The sequence below is a fragment of the Medicago truncatula genome, chromosome 2 (assembly GCF_003473485.1).
Source record: "Medicago truncatula cultivar Jemalong A17 chromosome 2, MtrunA17r5.0-ANR, whole genome shotgun sequence".
Lineage (NCBI taxonomy): Eukaryota > Viridiplantae > Streptophyta > Magnoliopsida > Fabales > Fabaceae > Medicago > Medicago truncatula.
In genome coordinates, this window is record NC_053043.1 from 45882456 (window position 1) to 45910014 (window position 27559).

At 33.8% G+C, this 27559-nt stretch overlaps 2 protein-coding genes across 2 annotated transcripts; both read left to right on the forward strand.

Moving 5' to 3' along the window:
* The first annotated feature begins 421 nt into the window (after nt 1-421).
* LOC11418051 (carbamoyl-phosphate synthase large chain, chloroplastic) lies at nt 422-5887 on the forward strand. Its single transcript, XM_003597108.4, has 4 exons — nt 422-1891; nt 2191-2883; nt 3561-5122; nt 5501-5887. Exons 1-3 carry the CDS (start codon nt 596-598, stop codon nt 5070-5072), a joined length of 3501 nt encoding a protein of 1166 aa, XP_003597156.1. The 5' UTR covers nt 422-595; the 3' UTR covers nt 5073-5122; nt 5501-5887.
* Nucleotides 5888-14626: 8739 nt separating this feature from the next.
* On the forward strand, nt 14627-17635 carry LOC11413242 (LOB domain-containing protein 1). Its single transcript, XM_003597111.3, has 2 exons — nt 14627-14950; nt 16978-17635. Exons 1-2 carry the CDS (start codon nt 14714-14716, stop codon nt 17335-17337), a joined length of 597 nt encoding a protein of 198 aa, XP_003597159.1. The 5' UTR covers nt 14627-14713; the 3' UTR covers nt 17338-17635.
* Nucleotides 17636-27559: the final 9924 nt, after the last annotated feature.

Sequence of the window (27559 nt, forward strand, 5' to 3'; positions counted from 1 at the left end):
GGCATTCAAATCCTAAAATTCAAATGTGTATAAACACATGTTTTCTATTTGAATTTTAGAATCCAAATGAATGAAAATCATAAAAAAATACTTTGCCACGAGGCATTTTCGTGGCTAAATTTTTCTCTTTATAAATGATGTATTTTTATACTAGTTATCCAATAAACTATCTCATTTTAAATTCGGCAAATAATCATGTTCGTCCATGAACGTGTAATAAGTAGTAACAATACTCTTTCAATATATTAAAATGATAATTTAATCTCTAATTATACAGAGTATTAGTTATAATAGTCTTTGACGTTAAAAATGATGTGAAGATCTCTTCCTTACTTAAAAGAAATAAAGAATAACAAAAAAGAAAAGTGACAACGGGTCCAAAACACCAATAATTTACAACGATTCTCTCATACATATTACATATCACTGAGCTACCAGTGTGACTGAAAGGTGACAAAAGGAAAGAAAGGACCACCACACTAACTTTCCTCTTCCTTCGTTCACCCCCAAAACAAACAACAAACAAACCCTACTATACTATACTATACTAAACCCACGCCTCCTTCCTTCACCATAACCCTAAAACCCCTTCACAATGTCAATGGCTTATTCCATCACCCATTTCCACAAACTTCCACTCCATTCCTCTCCAATTTTCTCTCCCATTCCTCGCTTTCCCTCTAATCTTTCCCTCCCATTCCCCTCCCTTCTCAACAAATCCTCTCAAAAACCTCTCTCCATTTCCACCACCACCAACGCCGCCGCAACAACCATCACCACCGCACCACCACCATCACAACAACCACAAACCCAACCAATACACGGAAAAAGAACCGATATAAAAAAGATCCTTATCCTCGGCGCAGGACCAATTGTAATAGGTCAAGCATGCGAATTCGATTACTCAGGAACACAAGCATGCAAAGCATTACGCGAAGAAGGTTACGAAGTTATTCTAATAAACTCAAATCCAGCAACAATCATGACAGATCCAGAAACTGCTGATAGAACTTATATCACACCCATGACTCCTGAATTAGTCGAACAGGTTCTCGAATCCGAACGCCCCGACGCACTTCTCCCGACCATGGGCGGCCAAACCGCTCTTAATTTGGCCGTTGCGTTGGCCGAGAGTGGTGCGTTGGAGAAATACGGAGTTGAGTTAATTGGTGCTAAATTGGAAGCTATTAAAAAAGCTGAAGATAGAGAGCTTTTTAAACAAGCTATGAAGAATATTGGGATAAAAACACCACCTTCTGGTACTTGTAGTACATTAGAAGAGTGTATGCAGATTGCGAATCAAATCGAGTTTCCTTTGATTGTTAGACCGGCTTTTACGCTGGGAGGAACCGGTGGTGGGATTGCATATAATCGCGAAGATTTGATGGAGATTTGTAAAGCTGGGATAGCTGCTAGTTTGACTAATCAGGTTTTGATTGAGAAATCATTGTTGGGTTGGAAGGAATATGAGCTTGAGGTTATGAGAGATTTAGCTGATAATGTTGTGATTATTTGTTCTATTGAGAATATTGATCCTATGGGTGTTCATACTGGTGATTCCATTACGGTTGCTCCAGCGCAGACTTTGACTGATAAGGAGTATCAGCGATTGAGAGATTATTCCATTGCAATTATTAGGGAAATTGGTGTGGAGTGTGGTGGTTCTAATGTTCAATTTGCTGTTAATCCTGTGGATGGTGAGGTTATGGTGATTGAGATGAATCCTAGAGTTTCTAGGTCTTCTGCTCTTGCTAGTAAGGCTACTGGGTTTCCAATAGCGAAGATGGCTGCAAAGTTGTCTGTTGGTTATTCTTTGGATCAAATTCCGAATGATATAACTAAAAAGACACCTGCTAGTTTTGAGCCTTCTATTGATTATGTGGTTACTAAGGTATAATTCATGTCATGTTATCATTTTTTTGTTTAAAAGTTTAATCTTTCTGCGTTGCACTTTGAGTAAGTAGGCATTTTAGTCATGGAAATTGTAAGAGTCAGTAAATTTGAAAAATATCAATCAGTTTAGTCCTTGAAATTGATATTTTTCTTTTAAGTTTTGCATGCATGTGTAATTAACTAATTATACACTAATACGTGACTGTATATGTGATTTTGGTTATTTAGTTTGTAATCTTATTAATATGGAGCAAGACATGTGTTTTTTACCTTGTGTTTACTCTGTTTGATTTGTAGATTCCTCGGTTTGCTTTTGAAAAATTTCCCGGTTCTCAGCCAATATTAACAACACAGATGAAATCAGTTGGAGAGTCAATGGCAGTGGGGCGAACCTTCCAGGAGTCCTTTCAAAAAGCTGTGCGCTCTCTAGAACACGGCCACGCTGGATGGGGTTGTGGAGCGGTGAAGGAGTTGGACTATGACTGGGAACAATTGAAGTATAACCTCCGGGTTCCTAATCCGGAGCGCATCCATGCTGTATATGCTGCAATGAAGAAAGGGATGCAAATTGATGAAATCTTTGAGCTGAGTTTTATTGATAGATGGTTTCTCAGGCAGTTGAAGGAGCTAGTTGATGTCGAAAATTTCTTGATGTCGAATAATCTGTCTGATTTGACGGATCTCGATTTTTATGAGGTAAAAAGAAGAGGATTTAGTGATAAACAGATAGCATTTGCAACCAAGTCCAACGAGAAAGAAGTCCGAAGTAGACGGCTATCTCTTGGTGTTGTTCCAGCATATAAGCGAGTTGATACCTGTGCTGCAGAGTTTGAAGCCAATACTCCTTATATGTACTCATCTTATGATTTTGAGTGTGAATCAGCTCCCACTACAAGAAAGAAGGTTTTGATTTTGGGTGGAGGACCAAATAGAATCGGTCAAGGGATTGAGTTTGACTATTGTTGCTGTCATGCATCCTTTTCTCTCCAGGTTCGTTATCTTTCCCTTTCTATTAAATAGATTCCAGATATTCAAGTATTCATGCTCCACTAGTTGTGTGTTTATTTAAGGATACCAATAAACAAATGAACATAATATGTTATTGGTCTTTTTCATCTATCTATGATAGTGTGCCTACCATGACTTTAGCCTTCAGTGATGAAGTATTATACTCCCTCCGGTCCTTTATACAAGAAATAAAAGACATAAAACATCAAGACCAAGGAAATACATTGAAAATAGTTATCTTCATTTAATACACCTCTACATTTAAAAAAAAATTCCATGAATACCCTTAAATTAATTACTCTTTATTCCACCAACTTACTTACTTTTAATATTCTCTCTCATAATAAATAAGGGCACAAATGAAATTTAGCTTCAAACATACTTGAAACTTGGTCAATATTTCTTATAAAAAGGACCAAAAAAATTTTCACTTTTGTTTCTAATAAAAAAGACCGGAGGGAGTATTTGAATTTCATGCGCTGTCCATCAGTTTAGTACTATGTACTTTAAGTTGATGAATTTGTTAGTGTTCTGTTTTGTGCATCAAGTTGATTAGAATCTGGTTCTCGCTCATCTCGATATTTGGCCTGATAAGTCGTATATTTTATTGCTGTGCTACTACTTTTATTAGATGTCATCATTGTCCATTGCTTTTGCAGGCAGCAGGATATGAGACAATCATGGTGAATTCAAATCCCGAGACTGTATCCACAGATTACGACACTAGTGATCGTCTCTACTTTGAACCCTTGACTGTTGAAGATGTTTTGAACATTATTGATTTGGAAAGGCCTGATGGTATCATTGTACAGTTTGGAGGTCAAACACCACTGAAACTAGCTCTCCCTCTACAACGATACCTAGATGAACACAAGCCAGCGTGCGCCAGTGGGGATGGTCATGTTCGCATTTGGGGAACATCTCCTGATTCTATTGATGTTGCTGAAGATAGAGAGAGGTTCAATGTGATGCTTCATGAACTACAGATTGAACACCCAAAAGGAGGAATTGCTAGGAGTGAAGCTGATGCACTTGCCATTGCAGCAGAAATTGGATACCCGGTTGTTGTTCGCCCTTCTTATGTTTTGGGTGGTCGAGCAATGGAAATTGTATATAGCGACGAAAGACTTGTGACATACCTTGAAACTGCTGTTGAGGTGGATCCAGAACGCCCTGTCCTTATTGACAAGTATTTGTCTGATGCCTGTGAGATTGATATTGATGCGCTGGCTGACTCGCAAGGCAATGTAGTTATCGGTGGGATAATGGAGCACATCGAACAGGCTGGGATACATTCCGGTGACTCTGCCTGTTCTATTCCCACAAGAACTGTTTCATCTTCTTCCTTGGAGACAATCAGGTCATGGACTGAAAAATTGGCCAAAAAACTGAATGTGGTTGGGCTCATGAATTGTCAGTATGCAATAACTCCATCTGGGAATGTATTTTTGCTTGAGGCCAACCCTCGAGCCTCTCGTACCGTGCCATTTGTATCCAAAGCAATTGGCCACCCCTTGGCTAAATACGCTTCCCTTGTCATGTCTGGAAAGTCTCTTCATGATATAAAGTTTACAAAAGAGGTTATTCCTAAACACGTGTCAGTCAAGGAAGCAGTTCTTCCCTTTTCAAAGTTTCCAGGCTGTGACATCTTTCTAAGTCCTGAGATGCGTAGTACTGGTGAGGTCATGGGTATTGACCCTTCATATAATATTGCATTTGCTAAGGCTCAAATTGCTGCTGGTCAGAAGTTACCACTATCTGGTAGTGTGTTCCTTAGCTTGAATGACTTAACAAAGCCTCACCTTGAGAAGATTGCAAAGGCTTTTATTGATATTGGATTTCAGATTGTTGCTACTGCTGGAACAGCTCTTGCTCTTAAATTCTGCAATATCCCTGCTGTGCTAGTATTGAAGCTACATGAAGGAAGGCCTCATGCTGGTGACATGATAGCTAATGGAGACATTCAGCTGATGGTTGTAACTAGTTCAGATGACGCACTTGATCGTATAGATGGTCTGGCTCTGAGGAGGATGGCTTTGGATTACAAGGTTCCTATTGTGACAACAGTTAATGGTGCTCTGGCAACTGCCGAAGCAATAAAGAGCTTGAAGTCCAATTCTATCAAAATGATTGCTCTTCAGGACTTCATTGTTGATGAACTTCAGGAGTGACAAATTTTGCAGACAACGATTTTTCCGAATCGATTAGATGATAGATACTAGTAAGCATCTCTGTTTTTCTTCTTGAATCAGTACAATACATGCTGCAAGTCCTTTTTTTAATGCTTTGAAACATCAATTCTTTCATTTATTGAAGTTTAAGTATTTGACATATGTTGGGTCATGTGGCAGTTTTTTGAGCTTAACATGCATTCATGGATAATTTTGGCTTTATGTAGTCTCGCTTAAATAGCTTTAAAACATTTCAAATACATGATGTATATAAGATTAACTGCATTGAGTTATTGATAACTACATTTTTATATTCCTTTAGAATAAAATCATAATAATCTGTTTAGAATTGCACTCCATTAATCTATATTATATCTTTAACGTCCTTCATTTTATTACTAACCGTGCTCAAACTTGGCCTGTTGCAGATTATTGTGAGCTTGTACAACTTGTTAGATTTGGGAGTGGCAGATGATTTTCTATGGGATGTTTTTCATTTGTAAGGGAAAATGACCAAAAGAGGTATGAATGGTCATATAATCTCTGTCCAGACTCCTCATAAAGCACTCCTGATAAAGCGCTCGTGCTCGTGTAGAAGTTTTTGGAGTGTGGTGGATTTCTACCGCGTAATAATTATTTTCATTTTTGAAATCATGCAACTTCCATTTGATTCTTGCTGCTTAGCCATTTCATTCATTTGGAAATCCCAAACCAATGATGCCAATCATTATAATTATATGTTTAATTGTCTGCTTATCCTAAACATTGTGTTTGAACTTTGAAGTTGGTAATTTTATGGTTTTAACTTAAGATCAGCCTTCAAAATTGTTTTTTAGAAGCAATGCACAGCTGGAGATATGGTACACATTCAGGATTATATCCTTATATGAATGTGTTTGTTTTGGCTTAAGAAATTCATTATCTTGGAGTAGGCTTACATAAATACTCCATATTGTTACCTGTTCATACATGATACATCACTGCTGTGGTATGCCAAGATCATTTGCAGGATTGTTGTTGGAATAAATTTTAGGTGCTTGGTATTTTATTCTTCAGTTTCAATTTGTTCATTTCTATTAATACTTATTGAAAATTTAATAAACTGAAATATAAGTAAACAAAAAATAATTTTAAGAGATCTGGCTTTAGAAAATTAGCTAGATTTGATTTTAGATTGAAAAATTGAACATTTGTGTGGATGTGGGAGGAATTATTCTCAACCATCGACTAAAAATGAATGGTTGGTTTTAGCACACCAAATGAACAACTTGCATTCCTTCTCCTTTTGACTTTCAATCATCTCCAAAAGAATCCACCACCATCCAATGGTTCCACCACTTTAGAATAGCAAACCTTTTGTATAGTATAGTGTAATCGTTGAAGTTCAAGGTGTAACAATTTATATCAAAATTTGGCGTTAAATATTACTTCATTTTCTTTGATACTTTTTCTATGGATTCATTGTAGTTTTGTTTTTAAAGAAAAAATTTTAGAGTAGAAAAAAATCCATTGAAGCGGGTGTTAATGAATTTGATTTAGCTACACCATCAAAGTCGTCAATGATCTAGTGATCACTTAAGAATGGATTTCTCTTTTTCTTTTGATGAAATTTAGAATGGATTTCTGTGGTTAAGAATCCAACATCAACCAAGAGTTAGTCTGTTTTTTTTTTTTTTTTTTTTAAATAGTTCATCATATACAATTGTAAATTCAACTTTGATAAAAATGAAAAAGGATGAATCTAATAAATAAAATCACAACATTTAAGTTAATAGCATTAAAAGTTAAATTGTTTGCGAATAATGTGATAGATTCAAAGTGACATGAAGACTCATGTCTAAACCAAACAAACACCCCATCAACACGAAAAATCAAATGAACACCCTATCAAAACGAGGAATCAAACAATGTTACATTAAGACCGAAATGTCACGAAAGAAATCATCATAAACCACCCCTTTTCATTTGATTAAATGAGAAAAAATAACACAATAGGTGATTTCGGGTAAAAAATCATCAAAAACCACCCCTTTTCCATGATAGTAGCAGAGAAACTTAGAGAAAAGATGGAATTTTGTCTAAAAAATTAAGGCCAACTTAATTTCGATAGCTACTCTGCTTAACAACTCATTATAAATAAACAACAAGTTACACTAATTCAATCGTCAAATAAAAAGTTCTTATTAAGTATATCAACTTCACAAGTTTTTATAAAATTTTAAGACTATTTTTTCATGGATAAAATTTTAAAACTATTTGATATTTCAACAATAGTTTCTAATGAAAGCAAAATATTGATGACTAGATCATGTATCTACATATTTTGGATTGAGTGGTGCTATTTCTTACGAAAATCGTGTGCAAGAAACGCAAGAACTACACATATAAAAATAACAAAACCAAAAGAGTGGGATGTGGCCGAATAAATGGGGACATTTAGAAATACAATGATCAGACTGATAATTATTCTTCGCTTTCGTCTCGTAATAACAAGCATTTCCCTTTTGGATTTATGCAAAACAGCGTGTCTGATCATTAATCCATTATAACAATAATAATTAACAATTGAATTAGGGAAATTTATTATTTATAATGAGTTATTAAACGGAATAACCAGAATTGCACACTAAGAGCGAAAAAAATGGTTATTGTGCACGTAGTCTTTTATCCCACGAGTTAAATCTGCGAGACACAAAAAATATATCTACGGGCTTAAATGTAGATTTGGTCTCTCTATTTTAGTTGAAACGAGAATTTATTCTCAGATTTCTTAAATCTATGTTTTTAGCACCCTATTTCACAAGTTTCAATATTTTTTTTCTTTCCGCAATCCAGTTTGAGATTTTTTTAACGTGTCATGTTTTTTAAGTATGTTGAATTATAATTAATGGTGTGACATTGTTGATTTTGACAGAAAACATTGGATTTCTAAAGAATATGATTACATTTTTTTTTTGGTCGAAAGCAGAATTTGATCAATGAAACTGAACAAAATGTTGTAATAGAGTTTTTGGCCCATGTTTCTTGTCCACTTCACCAAAGTCACATCTTCGGACGTAATTCTACGCTACCAATAAAAAAAATGACATGTAAAAAAGCTCCAAACTAGGTTGTGGGGAAAAATCCCGAAACTTGTGAATTTGAAGGACTAAATTCTATATTTTAAAATGGAAAAATTAAAATTGTTGTTTGGTTGAATTAAGAGTAGAAAGTAGGTTTAAGCATTTTATATTTTGATGAAGGAGGAAACTTTGATAAAAAGATCGACAGGCTAACCCATTGATCCGTTAATTTGGCTAGAGTAAGTTGAGGTTTTGAACATTACGACTCAAGATTGTCCACTCCGCTTAACCCTTTAAAAATGTGGGAAGGTGACAAGGGTTTACATGTCCTGTCAATTTAACAAATATCTTTGTTTTATTTATTTTTTTGGCAATCCATTAGCTTATTTTCTTCCTACAACTCTACAAACTTGAAGTTTTGTGGATTAATTTTGAAGTTTTATCTATTTGAACGGACCAATTCGTTTGAAAATCAATAAATTTTATTTGTTTATAATTTTCTTTTAATAACAGGTCAAGCCACCGATGGCCTCCCCGTGTGCCCATTTTTAGACGGATTGATGATAGGGCGGACTAATGCAGGAAGGTTGGCCTTCTTTGTCACCCCTAATTTAAAGTCGAGAAGAAAATATAACTTTGCCTCAATTGAGAAGAGTGAAAGTACTTTTTGTAAAGACAGAAAATGAAAACTAACAAGGGATAAATGTTAATGCAATAATTTCTTTCAAGAGGACACCAAAAGATAAATATGAAGGTGCACGATTTCATAAAAGATGCATGCATATGGGCTTAAGTGATTTTATCAGCTTTTGGTCACTACTACTAGAACTCAGTGGTCCAAGAATTTGGAGCAGCTCTTTTCTCTCCTAAATCTTAATCATGTGGACCTAATTTTATTCTTCTAGTAGAGCACTGCGAACTCTTCCATTTGTGACATGATAACATCCTCTAATTCATTGTAATTTCTATGCTTAAATCTTAATCACGTTCACGTGGTCCTAATTTTAATCAATAAATAGCTTAACTCTTCCAAACGTGACAACCTTTAATTCTTTGTAAATTGAGCACGTTGTCAACTTTTTTAAAATGACAGGGGGTACTGTTATGTTGAATTTGATGGAATAGCAAAATAAAAATTGAGGATGAATGGTAATAAATGATCTTGCAAATTCACAAGGACGCATGCTATAAGTAGTAGTACATAAACGTGGGCTTGGTCGGAAGGTTGTTTTCCATCCATGAAACATTCAAGCCACTTTTCATTATTATCACATCCCTAAAATGAATTTCTATACAAGAGAGATCATTTGAATCGGTTAGAAAGGTGCATTTATTTTGAAGTGTTATAGTGATGAATTTCTATTATCACATATATTAATCAAAAGAAAAGGTATAAAAAAATGCGAGACTAAACCAAAACCCTGAAGAAAAATAAAGGAAGAAAAAGAAAACTAAAATCGATAGAAAACAAACAAAAAACATAAGGAACAACTCCCGTCAAAGAATCTAGTTAGGCGAACGACCGGAAGCATCCACATTGAAACTTTTGCTCGCCTCATGCTGCTTCTTCTTTCTTGGGACAAACCATTGAAACGACTAACTTATATTTCCATCCAAATCAACAATCTCCTCATGCTGAGCCATGTTAGCCTAAGATTAACTCAAAAAATTCATAGTTTGTTGTGTCTCGGTAGAAACAAGCCACATACTTGCATGTCATGAATAACATATAAACTGGAGTTTAACAAGTTAGAGTTTGTTTAATTAATTGTTTTAAGAGTTAATTGTCAGGTGCGTTTTCACCTAATAATTTTTTTAAATAAAGAGTGGTTAGACATACCCGTTGCAAATTTAGTACTCTCCCCGTCTCACAATAATTGTTTTTTTTACCCATTTTTCTTTTTCTCAAAATAATTGTCACTTTAGAATACCAATGCAGCATTTACTATTTTTTCCCATTATAATACCCTTATTTATTGAACTTCATCCAACTTAACTACTCCATTAACTACAATTAATAAGAGTGTTTTAGTAAATGATAGTACTAATTTTACCATCAAAATCAACACAATTAATCATTTCCTTAATAACCGTGCATCAACCTTAAACGACTATTATTTAGAGACGGAGGGAGTATAATATAACCTACAATTTTCAATAAAAAATGTGTGAAAAATTTGTTAACTTTTTGACAAAAGGAAAAATTTGTTAATTAGTACCACTACTTTTTTGACGGAATTAATTAGTACTACTATCTATTAAACTAGCTAATCATGATACTTGATAATTTAAGCAAGTTTGATATAGTTGAATTTTGAAAAGAAGCAATTTAGCATAAAAGACTATCATTGCTATAAGACCCTCTTTTCTTAATTGTGTGATCAACGTGTTGAACGACTATGAACCAACCTTGCCCCACCTCGTTGCCAATGAGCTCCGTCGCACATATGTAGACACAAAATCTATATAAATTTTCTGCTAAAAGACACAATTCACTATTGAAATTCTTCCATTATTTTTTCTATGATTTCATCTATATAGTCATTAATCCTTCGAAAAAAATGTATATAGTCATTAGGTGGTTGTTAGTGAGTAGAAACATAGCACTGTCGACTAAGCGGTGGTAGTAGTAACCCCAATAACTCTCATATTATTATAATTTTTTTTAAAAATAACTCACATATTATTAATATTTTTTTTAGGGTTAAATAAGTAAATAATCCTATTAAATATACCAACATTTGATTTTAGTCTCGCTAAAATTTTCCTTAGACTTTTGGTCATTCCAAAAATATTCCATGAAATTAGTCTTTGCTATTAAAACAATAGTGTAATATTCAATGTAGAGCATAAACTAATTTCATGAAAAATTTGAAAAGACCAAAATTCTAAAAAATATTTTAGGGGGACTAAAATTAAATGCTGGTATATTTATGAGACTATTTACTTATTTAATTTTTTTTACAAGTGTATGATACATCAAATCTAATCACTCTATAATACAACCTTTATTATTAGTCAAACCGTAAAATATCTCTACAAATATCTATTTGACATTATTTAATCAGAGGGAAGAAAAGTCTTCTAGAAGGTTAATAAAGTCTGACAAAAAATTGTTTAATCTAAAAATCAAATTTAGCTTCTCCTGAATATTTCGTCATTGATGGATTACCATGTTATTGGTACAAAATTTTCATCACCATTTAACAATGACTAATTATAGTTAAAGAACTTGTAGGAGATATAAGGTGTGTTCTCCCATCCTAATTAGATATTTTCCATTTACAAGAGTCGGAATCGAATTTCTATCATTCATAGGAATGTGTTGGATTCTCTAAAAAAAAAAAAAAAAAAAAAGAAAGGAATGTGTTGGTACTCATTTATCTTTTACGGCTACTACTAATTTTTTTTATTTTTAAGAGCCGCTACTACTATTATATTATGAGTTTAATGCATATACACGTTTAATATGAATATTGGCTATACACCGACATATAATATAATATAATATGAGATCCTTGCTACCAATATATATATAATATGAGATCCCATATTATTACACCGTTAGTTTTAAAATGTAGCTACAAAAGTAAAATGACATCACAAAAAACTAACCTATATATTTTTAAGTCCCATATTTTGTTATAATCAATTATATTTTAAATCCATATATCCATATTATGTTATAGTCAATTATATTTTAAATTCTGTGAGAAAAATAGCTATTAAGTAAACGATTTCCATCTTATATTTTCAAACCTTTGCCACTTGTCGGTTGTCACTGACAAGCACATGACTTTGACACACAGCATATAGTTTGGTGTAGACCATAACGCGGCATTGGTTATGATTTATGAACTTCATGCACGTACGCCATTCCTCATCTTTACACCTTTTCATTATTGTAATCTTTTTGAACTTAATTCAATACTTGATTAAATCGGTAAATAAGGTTGGGACCATGTTTTTGCTGTCTCCATTGAATTAACTAACACAACTCAAAAACTAGATAAAAAAACACACGTACGATATAATGTGTATACATGGCATGATAAACCATATGGATCATACCATGATTAATTAGTTTCATAATGTAACCACTAGGTGACATGATATTCATGAGACTAAGCTATCTGAAACTAACACAAAAGTTCCACATCGGGCTGCATCTGAAATATTAATTTGTATATGTCTAAGGTTGTGAGTATGTTGTTCAAGAATCACGACATTTTTAGATGTACACATACTTATGTACTAGTATTAAATTTAATAATAAACATCAAAATTGTTAGACCGAACTTTATGATAGGGGTTCGAACTCAACTCCTCCACTTAGGGCGGTGAGTTTTTGGATCAACCCACAAGAAATAAATAAATCGTCTTTGACTAGTATCATAGTAAGGTTTACTAGTCTTAAAAACTTAAATTAATAAATGTTTAAACTAGATTTCGAGACTCTACAACAACTTAAAAAACAAGAGAAGATATAGGTAGCCACAAGACTCGGGCATTTTGAAGACAAGTTCAAAGAACTAAAAGAGAATATTATTCAAGTCACGTACGGATAAAAAAAAGGAAAGTGCATATGGGGTATGAGTAGGTGAAGAGTGCTATATGCACTTTTGGGTGAAGAGTGCTATTCTCAAAGGGTTACTTTTTTGGGACTTCTACGGTGCAGTCTGAAAACTGATTTTTTTGAAAAAGTATTTTGTTTAGTCAATAGTATAACTGTCGATGTCATGTCAATTGGTGTCCTGCTGGTGGACCACTCTAAAAATAAACTTTACCTTATTACAAATCAGTTCTCATACGAAATATTAAGGGGAATTTCAATTTTAGTGCACAAATCAGAATCTATGTTTAATTTTGATTTAACCAGAGACATAATTGCAGTAAGTAACAATATAATGACACATTTTATGGACATGGATTAAATACACAAATGCTCAATGATTGACTATTTGACTTCACTAGAAAAGTCATTCTTATGACTTCACCATAAAATTTTCCTACTTTTTTTATCGGGTGAAAGTTATATATTAAATATAAAATGCATACAAATTTAGAACTTCTTAATTTGTAGAAATTGAAAAACCCAATAATAAATGGACTTTTACCATACACTAATGGTCTTGCTCACTAAATTAATTCATTTTGTTGGTCAAGTAAATTAATCGATTACTACACACTTAAACTAATTATATGACTCAAATCAGTTAAACCTGTAATTGATTTCAATTTAAAATGGATTTTAAAAAATAATTGTTATAATTAGTAGTAATTTTCTAGAAGAGATAATAGTTTCATTTATTCTTTATCCTCGTGTAGGCTGCTATACACAGTGTAATTTTAGTTTACTATGATAAGGTTTGACGATAAGAGTAGAAAAATTGGAGCACAAACAAAAGTGGATATGGGTATTGCCTTTAATGTCTAATCCACCCATTTGTTTAGCACAAATTAGAAGTTATTGTCTTTAAAGCATGTTAATAAGAGTGTGACTTTGTGGTTTTCTAAGTTGGAATTACTATGATCTAAGTCCAATAAAGCTGGAAGATGAATACAAGACATGGAACTCAATAGACTATAAATAGTCACGAATTTCATTTTCTAATAAAAAATAGTCAAATTTACTAGGCCTAGCCTAGCTACTAGCTTTGGTAAGTTAGGCATATAATGCAAGTATTTCCCCTGGAAGATAATGTTATTGTTTCGATTGATTAATAAGTTGTACGTTAAAATTAAATAAATAAACCAAATTTTAATTAAATAAAGGAACAAGTAGAATACATATATTTGTGAAGTGAAGAAAACGAGGTTTTTCAAAGTTAGGAAGAGTTTTCATACAAGCTGCCAAGTGATGCATCACAATCCAAAACACCTAACGTAGAAGTGAGAACCGAAGAGAGGAAATATGCAGCTACGTAAGTTAACCAATTTCAACGTGACATATTTTTCTTAGGTAATGTCACACCCATTATAAATGAGTTAAATAAAAGATATAACTTAAATGTGCAATGCCTTACAATATTGAGTAAAAATGCAATGTCAAAGTCCCTTGTGGCATTTATCACTCTGATCTAGGGCAAGTGATTGGTGCGCAGTGTGTAGCCATTGTAAATCATGCGACACACAATTTCTAATATAAAAAAGTCGTTTGCTGTAATTAAATCAGCGTTGAGGTCTAATGCAAGAGATTGATATGCAAGTATGATCATATTTAGTTCAATTTCTATTGATAAAAAGTGTCATGTTGCACTTGCATTTACTATCAATGTTTAACGTAAGTGGTTGTTGTGTAATGTGCGTGATTGTTGTAAATCATGGAATACCGAGATTAATTTTTATAAAATAAAAAAGAAGTTTTCTAATTGGTTCCGATATTTAGCACACTGCAGATGACGGTGCTACCAAACTCCCCAACATATCATCATCTTTTTCCTATAAATTAAAGCCCTCTCTCCTTTTGGCTTCTAAAACCAACCCCACACACACTACACTCACTCTCAAATTCTCAAACCCCTCTTTTGTACCCATAAAAACACCCAAAGAACAAGTAACTATACACCAAAAGAAAACATGGAGAATGACACAAACACTCAAATTTCCTCCCTTCCATTTTCTCAATCTCCAACATCTTCACAACCACCTATGGCTCCTCAAGTAGTCATGAGTCCTTGTGCTGCTTGCAAGATTTTAAGAAGAAGATGTGCTGAGAAATGTGTTTTGGCACCTTATTTCCCTCCCACGGAACCTTCCAAATTTACCACTGCTCACCGTGTATTTGGTGCTAGCAACATCATCAAGTTCTTACAGGTAGTTTTACTTTACATTACTGGACCACACTAGCCTAAGTTACACAAGTGTTATCCAGTAGCTATATAGGCTTATAAAATCTTGTGAATTTGGAATGATGACGAATTTGACAAAATCATAACGACATGTTAGATTTTGTTTTATTATTTTTGTCAAAGTTAATGTAGCACATATGATTCCGTCAAATTCACCTAACTATTCACCTATTTTGATCTATAAAAAATGCACTGCATGGCGTTGAAATACCCAAACTATCCATGATGTTGTATCTGTGTCACATATTTTATGTTTATTTATCATTACTCTTGTTATATATATTTCACAATTTGACCACGTATATAACATGATCTATGCTAACGCTCTGAATCATGCTCTTTATATGACACGTGATTTTCCTTTTTGTGTCAATATGATGAAAACAAAGGATAAAAACTTAACTATTACTGTGCATAGACTAGTAGAAAATTTGTTGACTATTGTATGATTTTCTATATATGGAATGTTGATGGGGATGAATAGATATGATAAGACTAGTCTCCTAATTAATTTTGAATGGTACTCTTAATACAGTCTCACAATAGATATAGTACACACCAATATCAATATAATTATAATTGCATGTATTTTATTTTATTTCCTCTATTAAAGTAACACTTTACTATACTATAATTTATTTTAATTTAGCTTATAATGCTACTGTTACTATACTAAATCTCTTGTGAAAAAACATTACAGCATACTTATCAATTGCTTGTTTTACATTCCAATCACTTTAGAGCAACTGAATCTAAAAAATGTACTATCTTCCATCATTATTATAAAAAAAAAAATCACTTGATAGATTTATTGAATCATAAATCTATCTGATCTATAATCATGAAACCAATAATGGTTTTAAAGTTTCTTCATTAGTAGAGAAAGTCTTGCTTAGGGACAAGCCCAAATGTAAAAAGTTTGGGCACACTCGCACAAATACTTATTTTTTAAGAGATAAATTAATTTAATGATGTGATTAATTTATTTATCATTTAATTTTTTTCATTGCTATATATGTGCCTAAATAATTTTATGGGTCTTGTTAACAAGTGTCCTAAGGGTATTGTTTAAAGAATCCACAAAAAGAAATTATGTTTTGAAAATACAAGTCAAACATTTGTTAAAGTCATTATCGTACAATTTCTAATATAAAAATTGCTACTTTTATATGCTTAAACAATACCTTTAAGACATTTGTTAACATTTTTCTAATTTTATTTATGCTTATATCTATTTAAGACTTTCTCGATCGGAGGAGGTTGTCTTCTTTTTATAGATAGTCAATATCCGATAGAAAGAATGCAATTTCACTTGAGAGAATGATTTTTCAACAACCTAAATTTAACATATACCGTGTGGTGGGCCTCTTGCACTAATTCTAACAAGAAAACCATTTAATACTCAAGACAATATAGTTGACATTTAAACATATTTAATTTATCCTTTGAAAATTCAATTTCATAGATAATATTTCGGGTCACTGTTGTAAATAAAACTTCACATTTTAAATACATTAATAAAAAAATACTAACAAGTATCTTTAGAGCATTTGATAAGAAGTTTAATTTATTAAAAGATTAAAAACAATTGTTTTTTACATAAAATTTTACAATTATTTCTTTTTTTGAATTCTTAACAAGTGTCCTAAAGACATTTGTTAGCATAATTCATTAAATAATTAATGTATCTAGTTTTTATTATAGATTAGATACATTAATTATTCATTGTATCTAAAAAATGAAGTGTTTTAAAAAAGTAAAATATGAAGTGTTACTTGTAATAGTGACCGGATGGAGTAGTAATCAAAATGATTTTGACATTAAATGTATATTGTGACCAATTTTTGTTGATTTGAATTCGAATTTTCTCAAACAACTGTTATTAACCACTTGAGTGAAAGTTATACAGTGTGACCGATTGAGAGTTCAAGACAAGCATTGATTCAAGCACTCATAATTAATGATAAAATTATTCTCCTCCATTTTTTTCAGGAACTTCCTGAGTCTCAAAGAGCTGATGCAGTTAGTAGCATGGTTTATGAAGCCAGTGCAAGGATAAGAGACCCTGTTTATGGATGTGCAGGTGCAATTTGTCACCTCCAAAAGGAAGTCAATGAGCTTCAAGCACAACTAGCTAAGTCACAAGCTGAGCTTATTAACATGCAATTACAACAATCCAATCTCCTAGCTTTGATTTGCATGGAAATGAAAGAAACTCCAAATGAATCTCCACAACAATCAATGGACAACTTCATTTCAAGTCCTGCCTATAGCAGTGATTATCAAAATAATCTCAACTTCTTTGAGGACAACACTAGCCAAAATTCATTGTGGGAGCCTCTTTGGACATGAAGTTGAGCAAATCAATTATAATTTAGAATCGTTCACGAGATACAGTAAGAATTTAATCTTATAACCTTAAAGAATGGAGTTCAAATCCTCTCAGAGATAGTTGTATAATAACCATTATTACCATTTTAATCATCAATAATTTTCCCCTTCCCCAATTTTTATAAAGAATAAAATTACAATTTTGATCTAATATCAAAGTAACTAGGTTAGCTAGAACATATGTTGTAGTAGGTTAATTCCCTCTATGAGGAATAATATTATGGAGACAATAATGTTATGGAGAGCTTATGTAGGTAGGTTATAGTTCCCTCTATCATTTTAATTTTGAAAATTTTCCACACCATGTAATCTTTGCAATATTCGAGATTAAAAGGGGAAATATTTTATTTTGGTGATATTTTGAATCTTAAAACTCTTTTTGGTCACCTAATATTAAAAAAATTGTTCTCCCGGCCTCATGAGTGTGCCCAATTTCCTCTTCAAAGGTTGCTTTTGACTTTGTGAATTTGGATCATTATAGTTCAACTATAACACAAATTTTCATTCCAATATAGAGTATGTCAATGGAAAAGACAAATCTAGGCAACATCAAGATGGGAGATTGAACAACAACCAAGTATAGCTTTGCACACGTTAGAAAAGTTGCATTAAAAAAAATAATTCCAAAAAGTCAATTATTATTATGGTAGTATAGAGTACATATTTCTTTGCTAAGTTTGTACGCTCTTTAAGATTAGGTGTGACTTTTTTGCAGACTCCTTTATCGGAGTTAAAGTTTGATATCCAAAACTGAACCCTATTTTTAGGGTTTTTTTTTCCTTTCTTCTTTTCTTTTGTCATTCTACCAAAAAAATCAAAAATCAAAACCAAAAAGATGAATACTTTTTTTATTTTATTTTTTCCAAAAAAGTTGAATACTTTTTTGATGCACCAAAAGTTCCAAATTATAAAGATCCTATTATAATTTTATGTTATAATTATGTTTAAGTGAGACCAAGCTTTTGAAACAATTTACTAATTGGAGCAATATTTTGAAGAGAGAATGGAGTAATGATCAGCACACGTGCAATCAAAAATTGAGAATTGCTGTTCCCACATATAGTATGGCTGTGCCACACGAGTAAAATATCAAAATGCCCTTCGGCAGTTAACTGCCGAAGTTTTGATTAAACCGGCGGCAGCAAACTACCGAGGATTTCCTCGGTAGTAAACTGCCGAGGATATGTTTCATCAGATGAAACAGCCACCTGCTCCCCCTACACTCTATTTTCTTCATCAACTTCATTTTTCATCTCCATTCCAATCCAAAAATCCATTTTTTTTTCATCAATCCTTGATCCAAAATCATTCAAGCATCAAGCATAGGAGGTATCAACACACATTTGACGTAAAAAAACAGGTATTGTGCATTTTAGTTGATTGATTTTTGTATTATTTTATGGGTATCTACGTGAGTTACGCAGAACCCTGTCATGGGAATCCTCGGCAGTTAACTGCCGAGGGAAACTTCGGTAGTATAGCGCCGAGGAAAACCTCGGTAGCAAGGTGCCGAGGAACTCTTGTGAAAAATTTTCACAACGAAAAAATGGCAGCTACTGCCAAATTTTCAAATTTTTTTTCTTTTTTTTGTTTTAATTCATCATGGCATTGATGTTTATACATTATGTAGTTGTTAATTCATATTTATATGTTGTATAATTATAGTAATGGTAGAGAATGCGAAAGATGTTCCGGGAGAGACAAAAGAAAATTTTGTCGAAAATTCCGGAGATGTCAAACCGCCTAATGTTGAAGCGAAAACAAACATAGATGGAGCTTCCGTCCATGTTGAAGCTTCAAAGTATGTTGGCGGCTCCGGTGTACTCCCACTTCAACCCCACGAGGTCGACACGGCTAGGTTTTTTTCAGACGATGTTAAGTCGAAAAATAGAGATGAATTGCTTGAGTGGGTGCGTCGATAAGCAAATAAGGCGGGATTTACAATTGTCACACAAAGATCAAGCTTGATCAATCCAATGTTCCGGCTAGTGTGTGAAAGGAGTGGAAGTCACATAGTTCCGAAAAAAAAACCGAAGCATGCGGGAACGGGGTCAAGAAAATGCGGTTGCTTATTCATGATTAGTGGATATCAAAGTAAGCAAACAAAAGAATGGGGATTGAACATTCTTAATGGAGTTCACAACCATCCCATGGAGCCGGCTTTAGAAGGGCACATTCTTGCCGGTAGATTAAAGGAGGACGACAAGAAGATTGTACGTGACTTGACAAAAAGCAAGATGCTTCCAAGAAATATTTTGATACATTTGAAGAACCAAAGACCACATTGCATGACAAATGTGAAGCAAGTGTACAATGAACGTCAACAAATATGGAAGGCAAATAGGGGTGACAAGAAGCCGTTGCAATATCTAATCTCGAAGTTGGAGGAGCACAAGTATACTTATTACTCAAGAACACAACTTGATAGTAATACTATTGAAGATATTTTTTGGGCTCATCCAACATCCATTAAGTTGTTTAACAATTTTCCAACGGTTTTGGTTATGGACTCGACGTACAAAACCAACATGTATAGGATGCCAATGTTTGAGGTAGTTGGGGTGACTTCAACCGATTTGACATATTCGGTTGGGTTTGGATTTATGACACATGAGAAAGAAGAAAACTTTGTTTGGGTTTTAAAGATGTTGCGTAAACTTCTTTCGTCAAAGATGAATATGCCTAAGGTGATTGTTACCGATAGGGATATGTCTTTGATGAAAGCGGTTGCACATGTTTTTCCGGGAAGTTATGCAATGAATTGTTATTTTCATGTGCAAGCTAATGTTAAACAAAGGTGTGTCTTGGATTGTAAATATCCTTTGGGCTTTAAAAAGGATGGGATAGAGGTGAGCAATCGCGATGTGGTGAAGAAGATAATGAAGGCATGGAAAGCTATGGTTGAATCGCCCACTCAATAGTTATATGCAAATGCATTAGTGGAGTTCAAAGATTCATGTAGTGATTTCCCAATTTTTGTAGATTATGCCATGACCACCTTGAATGAAGTGAAGGACAAAATTGTGAGAGCATGGACAGACCATGTGTTGCATCTTGGTTGTAGGACCACAAACAGAGTCGAATCGGCCCATGCTTTGTTGAAGAAATACTTGGACAATAGTGTGGGTGATTTGGGTACTTGTTGGGAGAAAATACATGACATGTTGTTGCTTCAATTCACCGCTATACAAACATCCTTTGGTCACAGTGTTTGCGTGTTGGAACATAGATTCAAAGATGTCAGCTTGTACTCGGGGTTAGGTGGTCATGTGTCTAGATATGCCTTGGACAACATTGCTTTGGAAGAGACACGTTGTAGGGAAACATTGTGCATGGACAATGACATTTGTGGTTGTGTGCAAAGGACATCTTACGGGCTACCATGTGCATGCGAAATTGCTACTAAACTCCTTCAAGAGAAGCCAATTTTATTGGATGAGATATACCACCATTGGCTTAGGTTATCTATGGGTGAAGAAAGTAATGAAGTAGCTTTTTGTGTCGAGGTTGAGTTAAAGGCTATTGTTGAACGTCTAAAGAAACTCCCTTTCCAAATGAAGCTTAAGGTCAAAGAGGGTTTGCGGCAGTTGGCATTTCCTGAAACCACCTTGATGTCTCCACCACCACGAAAAGTACCAACCAAGGGAGCAAAGAAAAAAGTCGACATTGCGAGGTCTAAAGGAAAAATTACATCGACTAGTCGGATCCCTTCTTCTTGGGAGGTTGTTGATTCCCAAAATCCGGATAGCCAACCGTCACCATCACCAACAACATCATCGTATAAAAGGAAAAAAGGTGCTCGTCTTGGTAAAACATCACTTTCCCCACTTCCACCACCTACTCGGTATCCAAAGCCTAAGGCTATCCCGGTTATGCGTCCTATTGATTATATGCCACGCTTCATGCTTCCATTTATTGAAAAAGTGGTGGATGTTATCGGCGACGGACATTGCGGATTCCGGGCTATAGCCGAGTTCATGGGCTTGACCGAAAAAAAATCATCTCATGATCCGTACACATCTTATTCAAGAGTTGATGGATCATAGAGATGATTATGTTGAAGTATTTGCGGGTGAGGATCATTATAACTACATTTTAAACGGATTACATCCTCCCGCAAGTACAAAAACTTGTGCACATCTTGTTGATAAGTGGTTGACTTTTCCGGACATGGGACACCTTGTTGCTAATTATTACAAAATGTGTGTGGTGGTGTTGACAAATCTTGAAGTTGGAAAGTCGGAATCGTTTTTCCCACTAAGAGGGCCACCACCGCCGGGTAATCAAAAAACTCCCATCTTGTGCCTTGGGGCAATTCCAAATCATTTTGTGCTTATTTCCTTGAAGAATGGTTGTCCACTACCTCCATCATCTACGGAGTGGCACAATCACAAGAAAGAAGATGCGGTGACTTGGGAAGATGAGTATTTGGATCAACATGAGTTGTTCCGAAAGCTCATGGCTATTGAAAGTGGAAACAAACCGTCCAAACCACAAAAGGAGTCAAACAACGCGGCGCCTATTTTGTTGGACACTCCCGAAAAACCAAAGCAACAATTTCAAGTTATTGCGGAAGATGAGGAAGATTCTATGTCACTTGATCTTCTCCAATCACTTGGCCTTTAATGAGTAATTTTTTTGTCGGTGTTAGTTCTTTTTTTTGGTAGAAATTACACCGATGTATTTTTTGGGGTCGAAATTGTAACGCCAATTTTTTGGTGCCCAATATATAACTAACATTATGTAATTTATATTGATATATATATATATATATATATATATATATATATATATATATATATGATAATATGACTTTTATGTGGTGAAAATAATGCAATACTTATTTATAGCTTTTTAATGTTTACGAATTTCATTTATTCGTTATTACATTCCATTTAATTTTGTTCTAATATATGATTCTTTTGTTACAAAAATTTTCAAGTGAGACATGTCTGAGGTTGCACAAATTGAAGGTCGGGTTAGGTACTCCACGTTTAAAAAGACGGTTAAGGTTATGATAACGCCGACGGACTCTCTTGACAATTTGAAGGCACAACTTAACACTTATTTTGAGCATCTTGGTGAAAATCAATATACACGTCACTTGTTTGGTCAAATGCCTTGCATAGACCTAGGAGAAGATAGAGATGAATACGCATGGAAAACGGCAAGCTATATGCCTTTGCTTATTCGCGACGACGGCGACGTCGGATTTATGTTTCGGAATATGGTGGAAGATAATATATTATATATGTATGTTCGTTCCATATGTAATTGCGTTGAATGTAAGTAGAGATTTAATTTAATGATGTGTAATGAGTAGTTTAATTATGGACTTTGTAATGTTTTGATGAATTTCAAACGTTTGTTTAATGTTAACCAAAATGTCGGTTTAATTTAATTATGAACAATTGTAAAAGATATTGCATTTATCTTGATTATGACCGAGTTTCAATATTGTATGAATTATTTAACCTTTGGAAATTGTCTGGTTTAATTACAGGTAAAAACTGGCCGAAAAAATGGCTTGGAAATGTCTAGAATTATGCAGAACCCACTGTCTGCATAATCAGTTTTCCTCGGCAGTTAACTGCCGAAGTTTGAAGGCAACCGGCGGCAGTTAACTGCCGAGGAAATCCTCGGGAGTTAACTGCCGAGGAAATTGTTATAAGAACAACACAACATAGGAGTTTTCAAAACTCCATTGTTGCGTTTTTGAGTATCAAAGTTGCGATTTTGAATCATTTTAAGCCATTACAAGCCAATTTCAATCACAAAAACAAGTAAGTTTTTTGAATCCTATTGCATTGTTGCTTTGTGGTCGAATTGTATGTTATTTTTTGTTAAATTTCGATTACATAGGTTCGATTTTGTTGATTTTATGATATTTTATGGATAGTTTAGGTTAGAATTGTTAGGATAGTTTAGGTTAGTAAAGGTTGAATTGATCGCCTTTTTATTTTGAATGTAGATATGTCTCAGAATCAGAATCAGGGTAACGTTCATGGTGATGAGAAGAAAAAAGAAAAATCTCCTATGACGTGGCATGGAATTGTTTGCGATGGTTCTGAAAAAAAGAATGGTTCGAAGGTGCCAGTGTACAATCACTCGCGGTTGAGGAGGAGCGGGAGGACATGCTATTTCGGTCCTCAACCAAAACAAGGTACCGCAGGAACTGTAGCGGACAAGCAGATTGATTTGTGTGACGAGGAAGAATGAATGTAATGGCTTTTAATGCCTAATTGTTTTGGATTTTTTTATGTTTTATTTTTCTGTCGCGCACATTTTGTTTGACATTATGATATTTAGAATAAAATTGCATTTGGAATAAATAAATTTGAAAACAAAATAAGATAATTATTGTTCCATTCAAAACAAAATATATGTTATCACATTACATTGCATTACACATTAGATTCTGAAATTTTCCTTCCAGCTGCAACAATCATCTTACCACTGAATGAGGCAAATTCAAACTTGCTAAGCAGCAGGACTCCAGTATTCGATAAGCATCTTGAACGATGGTATTCAAGTGTCAAAAGAATGAGGTGCATTCCTTGACACTTGAATACCATTGTCCAAGATGCTCATCGAATACTGGAGTCCTGCCGATTAACAAGTTTGAATTGCCCCATCCAGGGTAAGACAATTGTTGCAGTTGGAATGTGCATTCCAACCACAACAATTGTGTTACCTTTGAATGGGATAAATTCAAACCTGCAAAACAACAGGACTCAAGCATTTCACCCGGCATTCATGTTTTCCTTTGAAAAGAATAAATTTTTGTTAGGCGTGCTTTAGACGCTGGTATTCAAGTGCCAACGAAATGAGGTTCATTCCTTCACACTTAATACCTACATCTAAACCAGCCTAACAAGAATTTAATCTTTTCAAAGGAAAAACATGAATGCCGAGCGAAATGCTCGAGTCCTGTTGTTTGGCAGGTTTGAATTTATCTCATTCAAAGGAAGACAATTGTTGTGGTTGGAATGCACATTACCCTAACTAATGACGATCTTCTGGCGGAGATCCAACCAACTTCACCCGCATATCGATCCACTGGAACATGCTGTGCTCCCAAAACATGGTCGTGACGTTTTCGTCGTTCGTTAATTCCACCCAAGTGAATGATACTCTCCCCTTGTCGAGCGTTGGACGTTTATACCAAACGTGTTCCACCATCCTTGTGTCTTTGGGGTTGACTCCTTGGTTGAATTCAGTCAGTTTATCCTTGAGACCTCTTAACGTTACACCAAGGCACCGAACCTTCAACCTCTGAGGTTCTCCGCCGTTGAATTGCGCATGAACGTCGATCCATCCGGCCATTGTTTTTAATCTACACAATAAGAAACTAAAAACAATGAATCAAAAACTCATTCAAACATTTCATCAAACACTTGATGTGCACATTATACCCTAAAATTCATAAAAATAACCCTAAAATTATAAATCATATACTCTTACTAAAATAAAAAAATTAATCATATAACATAAACATCATGCAAATATTTTAACAACATTAATCAACTAACATATACCCTACAAATTAATTATAACATGTAAATCTACTAACAAATAATAAATGTACTCAAAAACTAAAAAATCAAAACATTTATAACAACTAAAATGTAAGTTAATAGCATTATAATTACTTACTTGTGATTTTGTTGAAAAAAGTTGGTTGGATTTGGGTGTGTTTTTTAGAGAGAGTTTGAGAGAAATTTGAAGAAATTATTGAGATAATGTATGAGAGGAGAGGAGATTCTGCCAGATTTTGTAGGGCAGAATTTCCTCGGCAGTTTACTACCGAGGAAATCCTCGGTAGTTTGCTGCCGCCGGTTTAATCAAAACTTCGGCAGTTAACTGCCGAAGGGCATTTTGATATTTTACTCGTGTGGCACAGCCATACTATATGTGGGAACAGCAATTCTCTCAAAAAATTTAGGAGGAGGCAGTAAATAAAATCACGTGCTGACCACGTGAGCGGATTTCGAAGCAACCAACCAATAATTACAATGTCACCTGTCGGCAACTCATTGATGTTTTCCATTTTTTTTCTCGTCTATAAACAGAAAACCTTTTTACACTCAACATGCGTGTGAAGGAAATTACTACTCCCTCCGTCTCAAAATATAAGCAAATTCATTCAATTAAAATTTGCTTATATTTTGAGACGGAGGGAGTAGCTTTTTATAAGAGAAGTGATATTTGTACAACCAATTTTGTACAACCTTTGTGACAATCACTTTTTCTCTATTCTTATTGCTAAGGCTGGATATGAGTCGAGTTGAACTCATCTGAGCTCGGCTCGACTCGAGAAGAATTAGTTCAGCTCGAAATTCGGCTCGAGTTCGACACGAACTCTTTTTTCAGCTCGAGTTCAGCTCGTTTAAGATTCACAAACAGTTCGGCTCGATTTCTCAACTCACATAAAGTCCAATTTTTTTATCAAAACAAAAATCAAAATTTATCGATCTTTGACCTTTTGTATTAATTTTTTTTGGAAAAATATAATTTTGAATTAAAATACAATAATTACAGGGGGCATACCTATATATATATATATATATATATATATATGCTACAACACACCCATCTATTATTTTTATGAAGGTGTGTTTAACTATGCACTGAATGAAATACAACGGACTAAATCAAATTTCACTTTGTTGCCTCATTCTCCATCCATGATATGAAATCAAGTGATTGATAGACAAATTATGGTTCACATTCTAGTTATCAAAAGTTTTACGGAATTTGTAGTGTATGTGTATGATTTTGAGGAGTTTCAGTGAAAATGGGTATCTATTGAATTTGACAGAGAAAATTAAGTAGCGATAAGCTTTGAGAGAAATGTGAGAATGACAACTATTTTAACTGTGACTACAATTCCGGAAAACATATTCTTTAACCTTTCTTGTACATCAATAAATTTCGGAAAACTTATCGACTATTTTCTATTCCGAAAAGTATGATGAGGTGAATGAGTGTGATTTTGGAAATAGTTAAAATTGATATTTTTGACGGTTTGTTGAGAAGGAGCATAATTTTTGGTGTATAGGGTGAATTTTCCTGCTTAATTTTGTTTTTGTTAAAAAAAGAAATATTAAAATTATATATTGTTTGCTAAAAAAACGCAGGCTCCAATAATGAAGATATGTAAGATGTTGTTATTTAATGATATTCGTTATGCTAGTCGAATTAAGAATATTAAAATAAAGCGTCTTGTACGATATATTTGCAAATTGAAATGTTTTGATATATATGTTTTCTAAATCAATAGATTAACAATTAATTTTTATGAATCAAATAATGATTTGTCAACTTTCGCATTTTAGGAATGATGTATTCATAAGATTTTTTTTTTATTTCTTTGTTGATAAACATTTTATAGTAATATTATTAGTAATTAAAATTAAAAAGATAAAATAAATTTTATCTCACCGCACTTTCGATAAACAATATTTACTAGTTATTATAATTAAAAAAAATAGAAAATATTCTTTTTTTCAACACAAAAACTCATTTAACTATTAATTTGAATATCAAATGGAGTTCCAAAGGTTAGGGAGTTTAACCTTTATTTATTAGGATAATGATGTTGGATATGCATGTAGATTAGGTTTTTTTCTTTTCTTTTCGAGGTACGTAGATTAGGGGGTTGTTGTTTAAGGGGTTGCCGGCTCTATATAGTTTGAAGGGGGGCAGTGTGTGTCGGTGTGGTAGAAAGATATTATGGGTGTCAGAAGATGTGTCGAGGTAGAAGTTGATACCTTGTTTAATGATAACTTAGTAAGAGCGGTGGACGAAGAACCTAATAATTTATTTTGATTAGATCATTGACTGAAATGAGCACCTTTATGTTTAAAATTTAGGTGGTTGTTTGAATTAGCTAATAATCATTTTGTGTCAGTTGAGAAGATGTGTGATTTATGGTAGGCGTCAAAGGTGATGGGTGAAGGTGGCGTATGAGACTCCATGCTTGGAAGGAGGAGAAGTTGGATGAGTGTTGTTTGTTGTTGTATAATATATTTTTGCAGGAAAACTAAAGAGATGTTTGAGATTGGCAACTAGATCTTGATGGAGGTGCCCTACTCTTAAGGAAATAACGTGAAACAAGAGAGCTCTGTTGAAAATGTCGGTGTTTGCTTGACGATTTTTTCACAATAGAATTCCAATTAAG